At 43.4% G+C, this 21,276-nt stretch overlaps 1 protein-coding gene across 2 annotated transcripts in view; it reads left to right on the top strand.

The window, feature by feature from the left end:
• The window catches only part of adcy5 (adenylate cyclase 5), a 396,314-nt gene extending 376,570 nt beyond the window's left edge, over nucleotides 1-19,744 (top strand). For both annotated transcript variants that reach the window (XM_072260948.1, XM_072260947.1), the window contains 2 exons: nucleotides 424-548; nucleotides 10,589-19,744. In XM_072260948.1, coding sequence (XP_072117049.1) covers nucleotides 424-548; nucleotides 10,589-10,717 — 254 coding nt within the window. In that variant the 3' untranslated portion in view covers nucleotides 10,718-19,744. The remainder of the gene's footprint in view (nucleotides 1-423; nucleotides 549-10,588) is intronic.
• The last annotated feature ends 1,532 nt before the right edge of the window (nucleotides 19,745-21,276 follow it).

Genomic DNA, 21,276 nt, shown 5'->3' with positions numbered 1-21,276 from the left:
GAATTTTTGAGCTACTGTATAAAACATTGTGCATCATGACAAATTAAAAGAAAAATTCCAAAACCTGTCAACAATTGACTCATAATTAAACACCAAAATTGCGAGGCTGAGGAAGTATTCATCCCCTTTATAATTACTGCACTAACTTTGCTCAGTAGCAATACAGTACCTCACCAACTCACCCAAATGGTTGATGTAGAAAATTGGAGGATCTCCTGTTTTCAATGAATTCGTAAGAATAAATACCCCGTCTCTGTAAGGTTCTAACAGTATGTCTGGGGTGAGTGGGCTCTTTGATTATGCTGGCTACTTTACTGAGGCAGTGAGAAGTGTTACAGGCACACTCTGTAAATAAATAAAATAAGTGGAAAGTCCTTGGATAAAAGGTTGAAGTGATTTGAGGGTTTCTGCTTTCCCGACTAGGACTGAACATCGGGCCGGTGGTAGCTGGAGTCATTGGAGCTCGCAAGCCTCAATATGACATCTGGGGAAATACCGTCAATGTAGCAAGTCGAATGGACAGCACAGGAGTCCCAGACAGAATTCAGGTAGTTCTACTCTCACATTAATTTGGTCAATTGGATTATTATTGTCACATGTACCGAGGTACAGTGGGAACTTCGTATGCATGTCATCTATGCAAGTCATTTCATTACAACAGGACACTGTTGTACAAGGTTTAACACAAGTAGTTTGTTCTTTTCAAAAATATAATATTAACTTTTACCCCAATATTTTTCCATGTTAGTGTCTGATTCAGCAGCAAGAGGTATCGCCAAACAAAGGAGGCACTGTACATGTATTCAAATTTATAAGAAATTGCTTTAAATTAATATAAAGAATAAATATAGAAAGAAGGAAAAATAGTTAATGACAAACACAAGAAATTCTACAGATGCTGCAAATCCAAAGCAGCATACAAGATGCTGAGGACCTGAGCCGTCAGGTAGTATGTATGGAGAGAAATAAACAGTAAACATTTTGGGTTGAGGCCCTTCAACAGGACCTCAGATAGTTAGTGAAGTAGTAAAAGAGACAAAATAATGCTTTATCAACCACTGCTACACCACACCGTATACTTACTGCCAAAGGGAGCCACAAGTCTGACCTATATCTCTGAAATAAATAAATAAAAGTGCCCAACAGCCTTTTCTCATTCTCCCACTCTCTCTCTCTCCCTCCCTCCCTCCTTGTTTTTATCTCCAGCTCCTAGTGCTATTCACAGCCCAGCCTGAAAAAATTCCCATTTGCACAAAGAAATTTCCCATTTTTACACCCCGCAAAAGTCCTTAACATAACTTTTACCCCAGTACTTTTCCACCCCCCCTAGTGGTACCAGCTTGTACCGTCTTATTGCTCGTGACCTTTGGTCTAGGTACATAACTTAAGAAATAAAGACAACAGGTCTGTCAGGAGGAAAATGTTCTTCACCAGTTTCTAATCTCAAGGATCTAATCATCCACACACATCCTCCGACTACCATAACATGCCAAGCCAACACCATTTCATCTTACAAGCTTCCATTTAGTGTTACACCTTTGAGCATGTACCAAGGAGAAATCAAGATTAACTCTTTCTTCCAGATAACAATAATAGAATGCAGAACAAAGTGTTACATTTACAGAGAAAGTGCAGGCAACATTGGTATTGGCAATGGCATTGGTTTATAATTGTCACATGTACCAAGTTAGACTGAAAAGCTTTTCTTGCATACTGTTCATACAGATCAAACCACTATACAGTGCACAGAGCTAGAATAAAATAAAACAATAACGATTAGATTAGATTATGAGGACACTCAGTCCTCGTTTATTGTCATTTAAAAATGCATGCATTAAGAAATGATACCATGTTCCTCCAGAGTGATATCACAAAAAAAAACAGGACAAACCAAAGACTAACACTGACAAGACCACATAATTATAACATATAGTTACAGCAGTGCAAAACAATACCGTAATTTGATATAGAGCAGACCATGGGCACGGTAAAAAAAAAGTCTCAAAGTTCCGATCGACTCCCGATAGTCCTGATAGCAGGTGGCAAAAGGGGGAAACTCTCCCTGCCATAAACCTCCAGGCGCCAACAACTGCCAATGCATTGGAAGCACCCGACCACAGCCGACTCTGAGTCCGTCCGAAAACTTCGAGCCTCCGACCAGCCCTGGAGGTATACAATAAGGTACAAGGCCATAACGAGGTAGATTGTTAGATCAATAATCCACCTTATCATATAAGGGATCATTCAATACAGCAGAGTAGAAGCTGTCCTTAAGCCTGGTGGGATGTGCTTTCAGAGTTTTGTATTTTCTGCCTGATGGAAGAGGGAAAGAAGAGAAAATGTTCACAGTGGGTGGAGTCTCTAACTATGCTGGCTGCTTTACTGATGCAGTGAGAAATGTAGATTGATCAATTATTATGTGCCATAACATCTGATGTGGTCGATCATGGTCTTTCCACAATCATGATTGTTCTTAGCAGATTGTCCTACCATTGCCATTGCCGCCTTCTGGGTAGTTTCTTTACAAGACGGGTGACCCCAGCCATTATCTGCAGGGATTGTCTGCCTGGCATCAGTGGTCGTATAATCAGGACTTGTGATAGGCACCACCTGCTCCCATGGCTTCACATGACCCTGATTGGTGGGGGGCTAAGCAGGTGCTACACTTGCCCAAGGGTGACCTGCAGGATAGTGGAGGGAAGGAGTGTCTTGGTAGAGATGTATAGTTGCAATTACCTGCATTAATTACTCATAAAATATGGTCTGATCTTCACTTAAGTCATAACAATAATAGACTTTTTCCATTGAGAGTGGGGAAGATTCAAACAAGAAGACATGGGTTGAGAGTTAGAGGACAAAAGTTTAGGGGTAACATGAGGGGGAACTTCTTTACTCAGAGAGTGGTAGCTGTGTAGAACGAGCTTCCAGCAGAAGTGGTTGAGGCAGGTTCGATGTTGTCGTTTAAAGTTAAATTGGCTCGGTGCATGGACAGGAAAGGAATGGATGGTTATGGGCTGAGTGCAGGTCGGTGGGACTAGGATAGGGTAAGAGTTCAGTACGGTCTAGAAGGGCCGAGATGGCCTGTTTCTGTGCTGTAGTTGTTATATGGTTATAATAGACAAACACAATCTGCCTAAACTAATAACACACAAACAATTGTCTTTCTTGTCAATACTGAGTACACCATTTAAACACAGTCTAGGTTCAAAAAAGTTATGCCTTCTACAAAAGCTATTTGGAGTCAGGTGTTTCAGTCAATGAGTTGAAATTGGAGGTGTGGGCTGTAGAGGTGCCCTACCCTATAAAAAAAGGCACACCAAGTCAGGTTACTGACAGAGCCTCCTCTTCTCAAGAAAGATCTGTTTATGTTGTTACCTACCCCGTAACTGGGTTCCCAAACCAGCAGAAATGGATCACTCAGTTGGAGTCTGCATTACTAGAACTAAGAAAGTTTTATTAAAGAAACAAGCAACACAGTCATCGAAAGGATAATAAATGCAACAGTTCAGCAATGATAAACACACGTGTGCACAGAATTAAGATAACAGGATCAACCAAGCTCTGTCGTTGTCTAGGGGTAAATGACCAAATTTCAAAGTGACACAAAAGTTCAGTCCAATTTAGTTCAGTTCGCAGTAATCGTTGCCATGGCGATGGACAACGTGGGGGGAGGGAGAGAGAGAACGACTGATCATTCAGAAACGGCTTCCACTCACAGACCGGCGATAATTGCTCACAAGCAGCTTTCGGGCAAGTCCTTGGTGATGTCACCTGAGGTCACCGACTGTGACCCCTCCTCCAGATGCGGTCGATCCTCTGCAGTGAACCCGGCACCCAAGCAAGGGCGGACACACACCGGGTTCCCGCTGATCGTACCTTTCCACCCTGTGCGTTGTCCGGTACTTCCCACCGACTCGTGAGAGGCGCACCGCTTCCAGGGTCTCGTTACCTCGGGTGTCGTGTGTCCTACCTTAGCGAACCTGTCCCTTTTTATCCCCCTGCTGGGGTATCGCCTGTCCATCACTTCAAACAGTTCAAGGTTCAAAGGGGGAGCCGCTCCAGACAGCCCTCTCTCCCGTCCCTTCATTACACATCTCCAGATCGCCTGTCCATCACTTCAAACAGTTCAGGGTTCAAAGGGGGAGCCGATCTTGGCAATACCCAGACTGATAGCTCCTTCATTAACATCTCCACATGCTGCTTCATTGTTCCTTATCTCTCCCTCCCCTGAGGACAGATGGCAGACCAACTGCTGATGCCACTGATGCTAACCCAGGCCAGCAAACATCTTAATTTTATGTGTATTCTTGTCACAATGTGCACCATGCATCGATCAAAACAACTTTCAGGGGACCTTAGAAGAAGAATTGTAGAGATGCATGAAGCTGGAAAAGGCTACAAAAGCTTTTCTGAAGACCTGAATGTTCATCAGTCCACAGTAAGAGAAATTATCTACAAACAGAGGGAGCTCAGTATTGTTGCTACTCTCCCGAGGAGTGGGCATCCTGTAAAGGTCACACCAAAAGCAAAAGATGCAATGCTGAAGGAAGTGAAAAAGAACGCAAGGTTAACAGCAAAATGTCTGCAGAAATTTCTAGAACTTGCTAAAGTTTCTGTTCATGTATCCACTATAAGAAAAACACTGAACAAGAATGGTGTTCATGGAAGGACACCACGGAGGAAACCACTGCTCTCCAAACAAAAAACATTGCTGCATGTCTCATGATTACAAAAGACCACCTGGATGTTCCACAGTGCTCCTGGGACAGTGCTTTGTGAATAGTTGAGACAAAAGTTGAACTATTTGGCAGAAATGCACACCACTGTGTTTGGAGAAGAAGGGCCACTGCACACCAACACCAAACCCTCATCTCAGCTAGAAAGCATGGTGGAAGGAGTATTAGGACAGCTTGCATTCAAAATTGGATCAAGACGTTTTACAGGAGAATGTCAGGGTAGCAATCTGTCACCTGAAGCTTAATAGAAGGGGTTGGATGATGTGACAAGACAATGATCCAAAGCACGAGTAAATCAACAAAATAATGGTTTAAAAAGAAGAAAAATTGTGTTTTGGAACGGCCGAGTCAGAGTCCAGACCTTAACCCAATTGAGTTGCTGTGGCCTGACCTGAAGAGGGCTGTTCATGCGAGGTATCCCAGAATATTGATGAACTGAAACAGTTTTGTATGGAGGAATGGTCTAAAAAATTCCTCTTTGCCATTGTGCATATCTGATCAGCAGGTACAGAAAATGTTTGATGGAGGTTATTGCTGCTAAAAGAGTTCTGCTAGTTATTAACTACAAGGGTTCGCATACTTTTTCCGTCTTGGAATGTGAATGATTAAAAATGTGTTCAATAAAGACATGAAAAGTACTGTTTGTGTGTTAATAGTTATCTATTAGTAAACTATAGTAGCAGATTGTGTTTGTCTATTTTCTGACAGATGAAGATTAGACCACATTTTATGAGTAATTAATGCTGAAAACCAGGTAATTGCAAAGGGTTCAGAGACTTTTTCTTGCAAATGTATCTCTGCCTCGTCACTCAAGAGAAAAGTAGTCACAGTCAATTTGAAGACTTTAAAGCAGAAGTACTAGTTTTCCAATGCCAGCAATGTAAAGTACTGGGTACTTATTGCCAAATAGTCAACCATGAATTGGAGATAGGTAACCGGGCCTTCGGCCCATATCATCTGACCAAGACCTAGCATTTGGCCCATTTTGCTCGAAAATTTTCCTGTCTGTGTACCTGTTCAGCTGTCTTTTGAACAATGTAATTGTACCCGCCTCTGTAGCTTCCAAGGTTGGAAGGAAAATTTATGGCCAGCAGTTGAAAAAGCATGGAACTTAGTAAAGTTTAAAGATTAGCCTTATTTGTTATATATACAAAGAAAATTCGAAACATGCAGTGAGATGTGTTGTTTTCTGTCAATGACCAACGACAAAGATGTACTGGGTCACCATGCTTGCAGCACCAACACACTAACACTTGGGAAGCTTTTAAAATCCAACAAAAGACAACTAAAAAAGCTATAAGAAGGGAAAAGATTTAATATGGACGCAGACAAGCCAATAATATAAAGCAGGTTACCAAAAGTTCTTTCAGTTATATAAAGAGTAAAAGGGAGGTGAGAGTTGAATATTGGACCAGTGGAAAATGATGCTGGTGAGGTAGGAATGGGAGACAAAGAAATGGCAGATGAACTTAATAGATAATCTGTCATCACTGTGGAAGACACTAGCAGTGTGCCAGAGTGTCTGGGAGCAGGAGTGAGTGCTATTGCTATTACAAAGGAAAAAGTGCAAGGCAAACTGAAAGGTCTTCAGGTGGATAAGTCCCCTGGGCCAGATGGATTATATCCCAGAATCCTGCGAGAGGTTGCTGAAGAGATAACGGATGCATTGGTCATGATCTTTCAAGAATCGCTTGATTCTGGCATGGTCCCGGAGAACCAGAAGATTGCAAATGTCACTCCACTCTTTAAGAAGGGAGGAAGGCAAAGAAAGAAAATTATAGGCTCAGTGGTTGGGAAAGTGTTGGAGTCTATTATTAAGGATGAGGTTTCGGGGTACTTGGAGGCTAATGATAAAAGAAGTCAAAGTCAGCATGTTTTCTGTAAAGGGATATCTTACCTGACAAATCTGTAGCACACACAAAATGTTGGAAGAACTCAGCAGGCCAGGCAGCATCTATGGAAAAACCTACAGTCAACGTTCCAGGCCGTTCTGTGTTCTGGCTAGTTCTGTATTCAATTTAAATATGTAGATTAAATGTGGATTGTCTTTTTTTTATACCTTTTAACTATTTCCATTAATTGGGGCAGTCACTTAATTAGGTCAAAATGTACTAGTCTCAAAGTGTCCCAGTTAACCAGAATCCACTGTATTTCATTCTCCTTTACACGTGCACTGGAAATAACATTAAACAATCTTGTATTGAGTATAAGAATTGGGATGGATTGTTGTAAACACATTGGCAATACTGCATTTTGAGTACTGTGTCTAGTTCTGGTTTAGGAAGGATTAGAAAGATTGCTTCACTATAGAAAAGGATCTTGGCGATTGTAGGGATGATTGTATGGACTGAAAAGCATAAGCATGTAAATATTAAGGAAGAGGATGTGCTGGACCTTTTGGAAAGCATCAAGTTGGATAAGTCATCGGAACCGGACCAGATGTACCTGAGGCTACTGTGGGAGGCAAGGGAGGAGATTGCTGAGCCTTTGGCGATGATCTTTGCATCATCAATGGGGACGAGAGAGGCTCTGGAGGATCGGAGGGTTGTGGATGTTGTTCCCTTATTCAAGAAAGGGAGTAGAGATAGCCCAGGAAATTATAGACCAGTGAGCCGAACTTCAGTGGTTGTAAGGTGATGGAGAAGATACTGAGGGGCAGGATTTATGAACATTTGGAGAGGCATAATATGATTAGGAATAGTCAGCATAGCCTTGTCAAAGGCAGGTCATACCTTACGAGCCTGATTGAATTTTTTGAGGATGTGACTAAACACATTGATGAAGGTAGAGCAGTAGATGTAGTGTATATGGATTTCAGTAAGGCACTTGACAAAGTACCCCATACAAGGTTTATTGAGAAAGTAAGGAGGCATAGGATCCAAGGGGACATTGCTTTGTGGATCCAGAACTGGCTTGCCCACGGAAGGCAAAGAGTGGTTGTAGACAGGTCATATTCTGCATGGTGGCCAGTGACCAATGGTGTGCCTCAGGGATCTGTTCTAGGACCCCTACTCTTCATGATCTTTATAAATGACCTGGATGAGGAAGTGGAGGGATGGGTTAGTAAATTTGCTGATGACACAGAGGTTGGAGGTGTTGTGAATAGTGTGGAGGGCTGTCAGAGGTTACAGCGGGACATTGATAGGATGCAAACCTGGGCTAAGAAGTGGCAGAAAGAGTTCAACCCAGATAAGTGTGAGGTCAAATATGATGGCAGAATATAGTATTAATGGTAAGACTCTTGACAGTGTGGAGGATCAGAGGGATCTTGGGGTCCAAGTCCATGGGACACTCAAAGGTACTGCGCAGGTTGACTCTGTGGTTAAGAAAGCATACGGTGCATTGGCCTTCATCAATTGTGGGATTGAGTTTAAGAGCTGAGAGGTAATGTTGCAGCGAAAGGAAACCTAAGGGGTAAGTTTCTCGCACAGAGAGTGGTGAAATTCTGAGATGAGCTGCCAGAAGAGAGGAGAGATGAATACAGTTAGTGTTTGAAAAGTGCTTGGTTTTGATAGGAAAGACAGAAAGGAATGTAGGACTAATGTAGTGTAGACAGGCCTCATGGTTGTCATAGACAAGATGGATCAATAGGTTCCAGTCCAAGGTTATTATCATACATACTCATGCCATGAAAATGAACTGTTTGCAGCAGCAGCACAGTACATTGCAAAAATAAGATTCATACAGTAAATTAATATGAATTTGGTTTTATTTCTGTGGCTGTGCTTTTCTATAATTCTATAGCACTACTAGGCTGTGCCAAAAACAGAAATGTCTATAGAAAATGGTGGATACAGCCCAGTCAATCACAGGCAAAGCCCTCCCTACCATTGAGCATACTTACATGGAGCACTGTCACAGGAAAGCAGCATCCATCATCAAAATCAGAATCAGAATCAGGCTTAATATTAGTGGCATATGCTGTAGAACATTGCAGGACATTGAAATGCATAATAATAAACCTATATATTACAATTATATATTGATTTATGCGTGTGTGTGTGTATACTCTCTCTCGCATGTGCACACACACACACACACACATATATAAAATTAAATTGAATATAGGTAGTGCAAAAAGAGAGGGGGAGCAAACTGTGGTGGTGTTCATGGGTTCACTGTCCATTCAGAAGTCTGATGACAGAAGGGAAGAAGCTGTTGAGTATGTTTCTTCAGGCTCCTATACCACCTCCTTAATGTTAGCAATGAGAAGAGATGATGGGGGTCCTTAATGACGGATGCCACCTTGGTGAGGCATCATCTTTTGAAGGAGGCTAGTGCCTATGATGGAGCTTTTACAATTTTCTGCAGCTTTTTCCGATTGTGCAGTGGTCCCTCCATGCCAGACGGTAAAGCAACCAGTTTTAATGCTCTCCACAGTACATGTGTGGAAATTTGTGAGTGTCATGGGTAACATACACATTCTCGTCAAACCCCTAATGAAATGTAGCTGCTGTCATGCCTCCTTCGTAATTGTATCAGTATGTTGGGCAGGATAGATCTTTAGCGATGTTGACACCCAGGAACTTGAAACTGCTCACCGCTGATGCCTCAATGACGACTGGTTTGTCTTCTCTAAACCTCCCCTTCCAGAAGTCTACAATGAATTCCTGGGTCTTACTGACATTGAGTGCAAGGCTGTTACTCAAACTCTCTCAATCCTGTATGCTTCCTCCTCACTATTGGAAATTCTGCCAATAATAGTTATGTCATAGACAAATTTATAGATGATGTTTGAGTTGTGCCTAGCCACACGGTTATAGATGTAGAGTGAGTTGAACTGTGGGCTAAGCACGCACCCTTGAGGTATGCCAGTGTTGACTGTCAGCGAAGAGGAGATGCTATTTCCCATCCGCACAGACTGTGGACTCCAGGTGAGGAAGTCAAGGATTCAGTTGCAGAGAAAGGTACAAAGGCTCAGGTACAGGTTTTGGAGCCTGTTGATTAGAGCTAAGGGTATGATTGTGTTGAACAGAGAGCTGTAGTCAATAAACAGCAGCCTGCCATAGGGTATTATTATCAAGGACCCCACCATTTAAGCCATGCCCACTTTCTCACTACTACCATTGGGTAAGAGTTACAGAAGCCTTTGGGCCCCACACCAGTTTCATGAACAATTATTACACTACAACTTTCAGGCTCCTGAACCAGTGTGAACACCTCCATTCACCCCTACTTTGAACTGATTCTGCAACCTACAGATTTGCTTTCAAGATCCCTTTACAGTTCATACTATGTTATTTTTATTTGCAGTTTCCCTTCTTCTGTAAATTGTTTGTTTGTCAGTCTTTGTGTACAGTTTTGTATTTCTTTTTCCCTGTAAATGCTTACAGGAAAATGCGTCTCAAGGTAGCACTTGGAAACCTATAGTATATATGTATATGTAATTTGATAATAGATTTAATTTGAACTTTGAACATTCTGAACAATTTTGAACAAAGAGCTGTTAAGATGGGAAGCTGATTCTTCCCCCAGGCTGTGAGACTACTGAACTTCCTGCCAACACACAAGGAAGCCAGCAGTGTTATAGTGTTTACATTTTAACTTGTGTCACAAATGCATCTTATTATTTGTTAATATATTTGTGGTAATATTACTTTATGTGTTATGTGTGAGTTAGTATGTATTGTGTTGTGCACCTTGGTCCAGAGGAACATTGTTTGGTTTGGCGGAACACATATGTACGGTTGAAATGACAATAAACTTGAACTTAAATTTGAACAATTCATTCCCCTGTCTTTCCCTCAGTTCAGTTCCCTTTTGAGCATAAAGATTGATAACAAAATTACTTTGAACTGTGTGCATCTGTCCTATAACAACTTGTATAACCTTTGGTTTGTTGCTTTTTCTAGGTGACTACAGATATGTACCAAGTCCTGTCAGCTGAAAGCTATCGCTTGGAGTACCGGGGCTTGGTTAAGGTCAAAGGCAAGGGTGAGATGTCCACGTATTTCCTGAACGAGGGTCCGGACAGCAGTTAGCGACAACAAGCATGGTCATAAAGAACTCTGGTCATCAGATGCTCAGAAAGCCGTTGTCATTTTCGTGATAAGGAGGGATGGACTGAGGGCCTGCAGCTTTAAAACAACAGCTGAGCGATGTTATCGACCCCAACAGGACACCAGGTGGCGCACTTCTCAAATACACCCCTCACCCTTCCCCAACCAACACAGATACACAAAATTAGCTAGGGGATGTGGAGATCGTGCTGCCCCGCAAGTGTGAGTTTCTAATTGTGAGTTCACTGCTGATCTTTATCATCATCTTCACCACCCTGCTTGATTCCATATGATGAAGGAAACAGGTCCATGACCACTCTGGGTAGGGTGGAATCCCATTGGAGAAGACTCCCCTCCTTCTGTCACATAAGCTGCAAAAGTACACCGAATACTAAGCATTCCGGTAACTTAATGTGGCAAGACCAACACATACTCACAGACACAAGCCCACGTATCTACACTCACGCACAGAGGCATCAACACAGATTTGTATACTTAATGCTGGAATCAGGAACAACAATCTGCTGGAGGAACTCAGTGAGCCGAGCAGCATCTGTGGAGGGAGAGAAATTGTCACTGTTTTCGGTCTAAAACCTGCATCAGGGCATCACTAAGGTGGACATAGAAACATAGAAAATAGGTGCAGGAGTAGGCCATTCGGCCCTTTGAGCCTGCACTGCCATTCAGTATGATCATGGCTGATCATCCAACTCAGAACCCTGCACCAACCTTTCCCCCAAACCCCCGATCCCTTTAGCCACAAGGGCCATATCTAACTCCCTCTTAAATATAGACAATGAACTGGCCTCAACTGTTTCCTGTGGCAGAGAATTCCACAGATTCACCACTCTCTGTGTGAAGAAGTTTTTCCTAATCTCGGTCCTAAAAGGCTTCCCCTTTATCCTCAAACTGTGACCCCTCGTTCTGGACTTCCCCGACATCGGGAACAATCTTCCTGCATCTAGCCTGTCCAATCCCTTTAGGATTTTATACGTTTCAATAAGATCCCCCCTCAATATTCTAAATTCCAACGAGTATAAGCCTAGTCGATCCAGTCTTTCATCATATGAAAGTCCTGTCATCCCAGGAACCAATCTGGTGAACCTTCTTTGTACTCCCTCTATGGCAAGGATGTCATTCTTCAGATTAGGGGACCAAAACTGCACACAGTACTCCAGGTGTGGTCTCACCAAGGCCTTGTACAACTGCAGTAGTACCTCCCTGCTCCTGTACTCGAATCCTCTTGCTATGAATGCCAGCATACCATTCGCCTTTTTCACCGCCTGCTGTACCTGCATGCCCACTTTCAATGACTGGTGTATAATGACACCCAGGTCTCGTTGCACCTCCCCTTTTCCTAATCAGCCACCATTCAGATAATAATCTGTTTTCCTGTTTTTGCCACCAAAGTGGATAACCTCACATTTATCCACATTAAATTGCATCTGCCATGAATTTGCCCACTCACCTAACCTATCCAAGTCACCCTACATCCTCTTAGCATCCTCCTCACAGCTAACACTGCCGCCCAGCTTCGTGTCATCCGCAAACTTGGAGATGCTGCATTTAATTCCCTCATCTAAGTCATTAATATATATTGTAAACAACTGTGGTCCCAGCACTGAGCCTTGCGGTACCCCACTAGTCACTGCCTTCCATTCTGAAAAGGTCCTGTTTATTCCCAACTCTTTGCTTCCTGTCTGCCAACCAATTCTCTATCCACATCAATACCTTACCCCCAATACCGTGTGCTTTAAGTTTGTACACTAATCTCCTGTGTGGGACCTTGTCAAAAGCCTTTTGAAAATCCAAATATACCACATCCACTGGTTCTCCCCTATCCACTCTACTAGTTACATCCTCAAAAAATTCTATGAGATTCATCAGACATGATTTTCCTTTCACAAATCCATGCTGACTTTGTCCGATGATTTCACTGCTTTCCAAATGTGCTGTTATCACATCTTTGATAACTGACTCTAGCATTTTCCCCACCACCGATGTCAGGCTAACTGGTCTATAATTCCTCGGTTTCTCTCTCCCTCCTTTTTTAAAAAGTGGAGTTACATTAGCCACCCTCCAATCCTCAGGAACTGGTCCAGAATCTAAAGAGTTTTGAAAAATTATCACTAATGCATCCAATATTTCTTGGGCTACTTCCTTAAGCACTCTGGGATGCAGACCATCTGGCCCTGGGGATTTATCTGCCTTTAATCCCTTCAATTTACCTAACACCACTTCCCTACTAACATGTATTTCCCTCAGTTCCTCCATCTCACTGGACCCTCGATCCCCTACTATTTCCGGAAGATTATTTATGTCCTCCTTAGTGAAGACAGAACCAAAGTAGTTATTCAATTGATCTGCCATGTCCTTGCTCCCCATAATCAATTCACTTGTTTCTGTCTGTAGGGGACCTACATTTGTCTTAACCAATCTTTTTCTTTTCACATATCTATAAAAGCTTTTACAGTCAGTTTTTATGTTCCCTGCCAGTTTTCTCTCATAATTTTTTTTTCCCTTCCTAATTAAGCCCTTTGTCCTCCTCTGCTGGACTCTGAATTTCTCCCAGTCCTCAGGTGAGCCACTTTTTCTGGCTAATTTGTATGCTTCTTCTTTGGAATTGATACTATCCCTAATTTCCCTTGTCAGCCACGGATGCACTACCTTCCTTGATTTATTCTTTTGCCAAACTGGGATGAACAATTGTTCATTCATGCGATCTTTAAATGCTTGCTTTAAATGCTTGACAAAGAATCTTAAAGAGAAACAGCAAGGAAAGATGCCCTTCAGCCCATTGGGTCAGTGCTGACCATTAACCACTCATTAACACTAAAAGAGGCTTGAAGATCATAAGACATAAGAGCAGAATTAGGACATTCGGCCCATTGGGTCTGCTCCACCATTCAATCAATCAATCATGGCTTTTTCTTCAACCGCATTCTCACATCTTCTCCCCGTAACCCTTAATCCCCTTACCAATCAGGAACCTATCAATCTCTGCCTTAAAGACAGCCAATGACTTGGCCTCCACAGCTCTCATTGATAATGAAATGCACAGATTCACCACCGTCTGAAGAAATTCCTCCTCATCTCTGCGTAAAAGAGGCTGTGCCTCCTATGAATCCTCTCCGCGTCTTTTCTAACCTGGACTTTCAATATCCATTAGATTTTAATGATATCACCCCCACCACCGAACTCTATCTGCTGTGAGAAAAAGTTGTTGATGTTACAGGTCAAAACTGCACCAAGACTGAGGCTACATCCACGCTAGACCGGATAAATCCGTGACCGAAGCTTTTTCTCTTTGTTTTGACCCTCTGTCCACACTGAAACGGCGTTTTCCTCCCACAAAAACAGAGCTTTTCCAAAATGCTCTCCAGAGTGTGTAAATCTGTAGTGTGTACGGGGTAACTGGAGCTTTTTAAAAACGCTGTCATGACAGGGTGGCGGCAGTGCGGCATTTCATTATTTTCTTGAACGCATATAGCGTTCTTTATAGCGGTCGAGGATGTCGTCGTATTTGGTTTGACACGACTCCCAGTCCACATTCTCCACTGCTCTGCTGACTTTGTAGTCGTTTGTAACTCACAGAAGCAGCTCGACTTCATCATCTGTCCAAACGAAGTCCGGTCTGCTTTTTCCAGCGGAGGTTTTCTTTGTATTCCTCGAAGACATTGTTGAAAACTTTCTTTCTTTTGTTGTTGTAGGTATTCTAGTTTTTGACAAATAGAAATAGCGCAATGCCACAGCAGAAATGGAAATAGTATACCATTTCCTCTTCGCTTGTTTTCTGTAGATGTGTCCTGTGCATGCCCAGTGGGAGGAGATTCGCCCAAATACCCGTTTTAGTGTGGACAGAGGTATTTTCATAAATGCCTGGTGTGGATGCCTATTGTTTTTACGTGAAACCAGCATCTTCAAAATTATCTGGTCTAGTGTGGATGTAGCCTGAGAGTAGGGAGGGAAGATGGTTATTATCTCCTACTTTACAGTCAGTTTCATGCTCTGATAGCCCTTTGTGTTCCTGCTTATCTCTCTCCATCAGCTGTCTTCAAACTTCACCTTCCCCTTCTTGCTCAATCTACCTCTTGATAAAATGTTCTCTTTCTTTCTGCCTCCATTTGCCATTTTCCCAACTCCAGCCCTCCCTACCTAATCTGACACAACCTGCCTGTCATTTTACCCTCCTCTTCAGTCCAGCAAACACCTCGAACTCTTGTCTCAACTCTCCCCTCTCTGTACCACTGGGCTCATCTCTCCGCCAAGTCATTTACATACCAAGTTTTTTCAGTGAAAGGTGAAATATTAAAGGGGAAGCTGAGGGGGAACATCTTCACTCAGAGGATGGAGCAAGCTGCCAGTGGAAAGGTGGATACGTTTTTGTTTGCAACATTAAAAAGAAGTTTGAATGTTTGGGCTATTGAGGGCTATGGTCCAGGTGTGGATTGATAAAGACTAGGCAGAATAACAGTTCAGCACAAACTAGATGGGCTGAAGGGCCTGTTTCTGTAGCATTCACTCTATGACAACAATATCACAACAGAAACCTATATACAATATTTAGACTACATAAATCACACTGTTTACAGGATCTAATTAGAATACTGACATCAATATCTACAACATGCTGTGGCCCACTCTGCTCACAGTCTTGATGCAGGTTTTGACTGAAACGTCGACAATTTATACCTTATTGTCGCCAAACAATTGATACTAGAACGTACAATCATCACAGCGATATTTGATTCTGCACTTCCGGCTCCTTGGATTACAAATCGATAGTAAATATTAAAAATTTAAATTATAAATCATAAATAGAAAATAGAAAAATGGAAAGTAAGGTAGTGCAAAAAAACCAAGAGGCAGGTCTGGATATCTGGAGGGTACGACCCAGATCCGGGTCAGGAGGGAAGAGAAACGAAAAGTGTGTTGGATGGGTGCATTGTGTCCTTGATTATCTTGGCAGCACTGCTCCGACAGCGTGCGGTGTAAAGTGAGTCCAAGGACGGAAGATTGGTTTGTGTGATGTGCTGCGCCGTGTTCACGATCTTCTGCAGCTTCTTCCGGTCTTGGATACCAACTTCCATACCAGATTGTGATGCACCCTAGAAGAATGCTTTCTACAGTGCATCTATAAAAATTAGTGAGGGTTTTAGGGGACAGGCCAAATTTCTTTAGTTTTCTCAGGAAGTAAAGGCGTTGGTGGGCCTTCTTGGCAGTGGACTGTGCTTGGTTGGGTTAGGGTTAGGGTTCTTCCTCCATAGATGCTGCTTAACCCACTGAATTGCTCCTTCAGATTGTAGGAATGTATATAATAGTTATACCCACACAAGGATTGACTGGCACCTATGTATACACACACACACAGACACACACTGATGCAGAGATCCATATACGCAAATACAGATGATTCCCTCACAAGACATAGGCTAGGCGTTGTTGGCATAGCCCTCTTTAATTGTTAATGCCCTATCCCCACTGTTACACTCTAGCGACTGCCTTCTTGAACCGTCAACTCTGACTCCCTCGTTACTGCTGTCAGAATTTCCAGGATTTGGATCGAGTGATGCTAAAATATTATTTCACTTCAAGGTGAACTGCTACGTGGAGGGGGAACAGCTGGTTACTGTTTCAATCCCCTTATAGGGACTGTGGGTGTTGGGAGTGCTATTGGCATATGCTGAGCAAGTAACTTGAGAGCTTTTATAGAGGGTGCATAATGAAAATATTGGGAGGGGGGAAAAGTAGTTGGTTACTGTTTCAATCACTCTGTTCTATTTGATTGTAGGGACATTTGATTAGATGTCTTCCTTTTTTAAAGAAAGGGGCTTCCCTTCCTCCACTATCAACTCTGCTCTTAAACGCATCTCCCCCATTTCACGTACATCTGCTCTCACTCCATCCTCCCGCCACCCCACTAGGAATAGGGTTCCCCTGGTCCTCACCTATCACCCCACCAGCCTCCGGGTCCAACATATTATTCTCCGTAACTTTCGCCACCTCCAACGGGATCCCACCACTAAGCACATCTTTCCCTCCCTCCCTCTCTCTGCATTCCGCAGGGATCGCTCCCTACACAACTCCCTTGTCCATTCGTCCCCCCCATCCCTCCCCACTGATCTCCCTCCTGGCACTTATCCGTGTAAGCGGAACAAGTGCTACACATGCCCTTACACTTCCTCCCTTACCACCATTCAGGGCCCCAAACAGTCCTTCCAGGTGAGGCAACACTTCACCTGTGAGTCGACTGGGGTGATATACTGTGTCTGGTGCTCCCAATGTGGCCTTTTATATATTGGCGAGACCCGACGCAGACTGGGAGACCGCTTTGCTGAACATCTACGCTCTGTCCGCCAGAGAAAGCAGGATCTCCCAGTGGCCACACATTTTAATTCCACATCTCATTCCCATTCTGACATGTCTATCCACGGTCTCCTCTACTGTAAAGATGAAGCCACACTCAGGTTGGAGGAACAACACCTTATCTGGGTAGCCTCCAACCTGATGGCATGAACATAGACTTCTCTAACTTCCGCTAAGGCCCCACCTCCCCCTCGTACCCCATCTGTTACTTATTTTTATGCACACATTCTTTCTCTCACTCTCTATTTTCTCCCTCTGTCCCTTCTGAATATACCTCTTGCCCATCCTCTGGGTCCCCCCCCCTTGTCTTTCTTCCCGGACCTCCTGTCCCATGATCCTCTCGTATCCCCTTTTGCCAATCACCTGTCCAGCTCTTGGCTCTATCCCTCCCCCTCCTGTCTTCTCCTATCATTTTGGATCTCCCCCTCCCCCTCCCACTTTCAAATCTCTTACTCACTCTTCCTTCAGTTAGTCCTGACGAAGGGTCTCGGCCTGAAACGTCGACTGCACCTCTTCCTACAGATGCTGCTTGGCCTGCTGCGTCCACCAGCAACTTTGATGTGTGTTGATTGTAGGGACTGTGGGCTTTGGGAGTTGCTATTGACGTTTACATAAGTAACTAGTGCTTTTATTGATGGTACATAATGCAGATATATGGTGGATTAGGTGGCAATTAAAGGGTCCGCTATGAACTGGACGGTATTGTGTTTCTTAAGTGCTGTTGACTTTGCACCTGTCTGTGCGAATGGGGAAATATTCCATCACGCTCCTGACTTGTGCCTTGTAGATGGTGGAAGGGCTTTGGAGTGTCGGGAGGTGTGTCTTTTGCCTCTGTTCACTAAGCCTCTGGACAGTCGTTATTTATGTGGCTGGTCCGAGTTAAGCTTTGTTCTGTGGTAATCCCCCAGGTTTAATAATGATCCCATTAACTGTCAAGGGAAGTGGTTAGATGGGGATGGGAATCCTGGTACAAATGTTATTTGCCAAGTATCAGACTGTTCCTGCACAGGTCTCAATACGTTTAGATTTGACCTGTTCCATAGCAGTGTACATCATCAGAGATCCCTGTTTCTCATCACTGATGCGTCTGATGAAGTTGGTTGGACCGAGGCATATCCCCAAGGAACAGCTGCACTCAGGTCCTGGGGCTGGGATGTTTGATCTATCATCTTCCTTTGCATGATGTGTGACTCCAGTCACTGCTCATTCAGTTCAGTTTTACCAGGGTGCCTCGCACATTCATATGCTGCCTCTTGTCCATGTGCAGACCAAAGCAGTGATACGGGGTTTGGAGCCAAGTATTGCTGGTAGACCCCAAACTGGGCAATGGTGAGCAGGTCTTTGGTAACTACTTAATAGTCTGTGGATGATACCCGGTGTCATCCTGCCAATGACTGAAAGTAAATTAATGGCATAGGGATTTTCCGGGTTGTATTTGTCCCACTTTTATGTAGACCAGCCTTACAGGACAAGTTTTCACTTTGTGAAATTACACGTTTGTGGCAGAACAGATTGACTGGAGGTGTGTCTAATTATGGGGCCCTGCAGCCAAAATGTTGGCTGGTGCCATACCCTTGGTGTCCAGAGTTGTCAGTCAGTTATTGAAGTTAGTTGGGCCAAAGGCTAGTTTGTGATGGACAGAAGAAGCATACGTGTACATAAACACAGACATACATACACATATCCATGCACATATGCGTATATACAAACATACATTCACACACACCCATGCACATGTACACACCACTCTCAGATGACCCAGTCTATACCACTGTGACAATACTACACACCTGCCCAGTTAAAGTAAGCCAAATTTTCACCCAGTGTAGGTGAAGCTGGTCCATTTGCCAGCATTTGTTTGACCAACCATTGCTGCTCCCTGTATAGCCCAGACTCTAGAGGTAAGGAGACTGTTCTGTCCATCGGGTCGATAACCATGTAAAGTGAAACCATCCCTCTGTAGTAGATGAGGATATGGGTGTGGGCAAGGGAGTGTTGGTGGGGGAGGATGAAACACTTTCAAATCTACCACCTTTTTTTTTAGAGAATTTGTAATATTACTGCAAGTTTAGCAGAGAATTAGAATTCTATATTTTGTAAAGGTAACAGCGAGTGCTGCGTACACCAGTGTATATTATTCTGATGTATTAATGCCATTACAAGCACCAACTACAGCACCCTCTCTGTGTAATACACTGTCTCTTCCAGCAACGCACTCATCTTGATTTGCAATAAGGCTTTGTTGCATGCTGAACCCAACGATGGTCCTCACCCTCTCCTGTGCCATCCGCACTACCACTCCAAGTCCCCTTCCCCAGCTTCGCACAATCCCTCCCTTCCTCCCGTATCCTTCCCTGCGTTCTTGAAACAATTATCTGGTTCCATGGGCCGATGAACTGCAGCATTACACGCACTGTATGAGCAGTCTGCGAGCAGGGATCAGCTACATTTGGCCAACAGAGAGGGTCAGTTATGGGTCTGTGACAGCTGGAATGTAATCAGAAAGATAAACTTCAGTGAATTATAAAGAGGGAAATGCACTTTTTTAATCCACATCTTGCAGACATTATGGTAATTTCCCATGGAAATTGAAATGTGTTCAATAATTTATTATAAACTGTATTAAACAAAAATATTGCTTCACTGCAATGTGTCTTATGTATCATTTGCTGGGATTTTTACGAATGACCAGTACTATATTTTTACTTTTGTTTAGAGACACAGCATGGTAACAGGACCTTCCAGCCCGTGAGCCTGTGCTGCCCAATTACACCCATGTGACCAATTAGCCTAGTAACCTGAATGTCTTTGGAAACCAGAGCACCCAGAGGAAAGCCATGGGGTCACAGGGAGAATATATAAACTCCTTACAGACAACGGCAGAACTGAATCTGAGTCGTTGGTGCTGTAATAACATTATGCGAACCACTACGCTACTATACCACCCCACTGTTTAGATGCAAGATGTTTGATACCCTTAGGATGGATTCAGACTTAGAGGAATTCAGGATGATAGCTTTACAGCAATGATTCCTCAGCCAAATACACACAGCAAAAGTCTGAATCTGCGGTTCCTCTTGTATCCTATTTACATAAATGTATATCTTGCAGGATTACTATTGTAGCAACACATTGGTAGGGTAAAACTAACAAAGGATAGAAATAACAACAACTGCATTTATATAGTACCTTTAATGTGTTGTGTGTTGTGTCCTTGATCAAGGCACTTAACCACACAGTGCTCTGAGACGACACTGGTGCCAAGCTGTATCGGCCCTTGCCCTTCCCTTGGACAACTTCGGTGTCGTGGAGAGGGGAGACTTGCAGCATTGGCAACTGCCGGTCTTCCATACAACCTTGCCCAGGCCTGCGCCTGGAGAGTGAAGACTTCCCAGGCGCAGATCCATGGTCTCGCAAGACTAATGGATGCCTTACTTAATGTGATAAAATATCCCAAGATACTTCAGGAGAAAGGTAGCAAATGATGCCAAGCCACATAGGGGCAGTACAGTGGTGGAATTAGTAGAACAGTTTTATTTATTGAGACACAGCACAGAATAAGCCCTTCCGGCCCTTCGAGCCCCACCACCCAGCAATCCCCTGATTTAATCCTAGTCCAATCACACGACAATTTACAATGAACAATTAACCTACCAACCATTAATGTTTTTTGGACTGTGGGAGGAAACCAGAGCACACAGAGGAAACCCATGTTGTCACAGGGAGAACGTACAGGCAGCGACGGGAATTGAACTTGGATCACCTGGACTGTAAAGTGTTGTGCTCGTCACTATGCTACCGTGCCACCCCAATTGCTTCACAGCTCCAGCCATCTCAGTTTAATCTCAATGTTAGAAACGTGGAATCTTCATTTTCTCCTTGTGGGATGTTACACTGAAGCTGTAAAAGACACTGGTCAGGCTGCACTTAAACCTTTGGTGACCATTTTATAGGAATGATGCCATTAAGCTGGAAATAGAACCATAGAAACTACAGCACAGAAACAGGCCCTTTGGCCCTTCTTGGCTGTGCCGAACCATTTTCTGCCTAGTCCCACTGACCTGCACACGGACCATATCCCTCCATACACCTCCCATCCATGTATCTGTCCAATTTATTCTTAAATGTTAAAAAAGAACCCACATTTACCACCTCCTCTGGCAGCTCATTCCATA

This window comes from Mobula birostris, chromosome 6, assembly GCF_030028105.1.
Source record: "Mobula birostris isolate sMobBir1 chromosome 6, sMobBir1.hap1, whole genome shotgun sequence".
Classification (NCBI taxonomy): Eukaryota; Metazoa; Chordata; class Chondrichthyes; order Myliobatiformes; family Myliobatidae; genus Mobula; species Mobula birostris.
The sequence above is the reverse complement of the archived record's forward strand: the minus strand, read 5'-3'. Positions and strand labels throughout refer to the sequence as shown.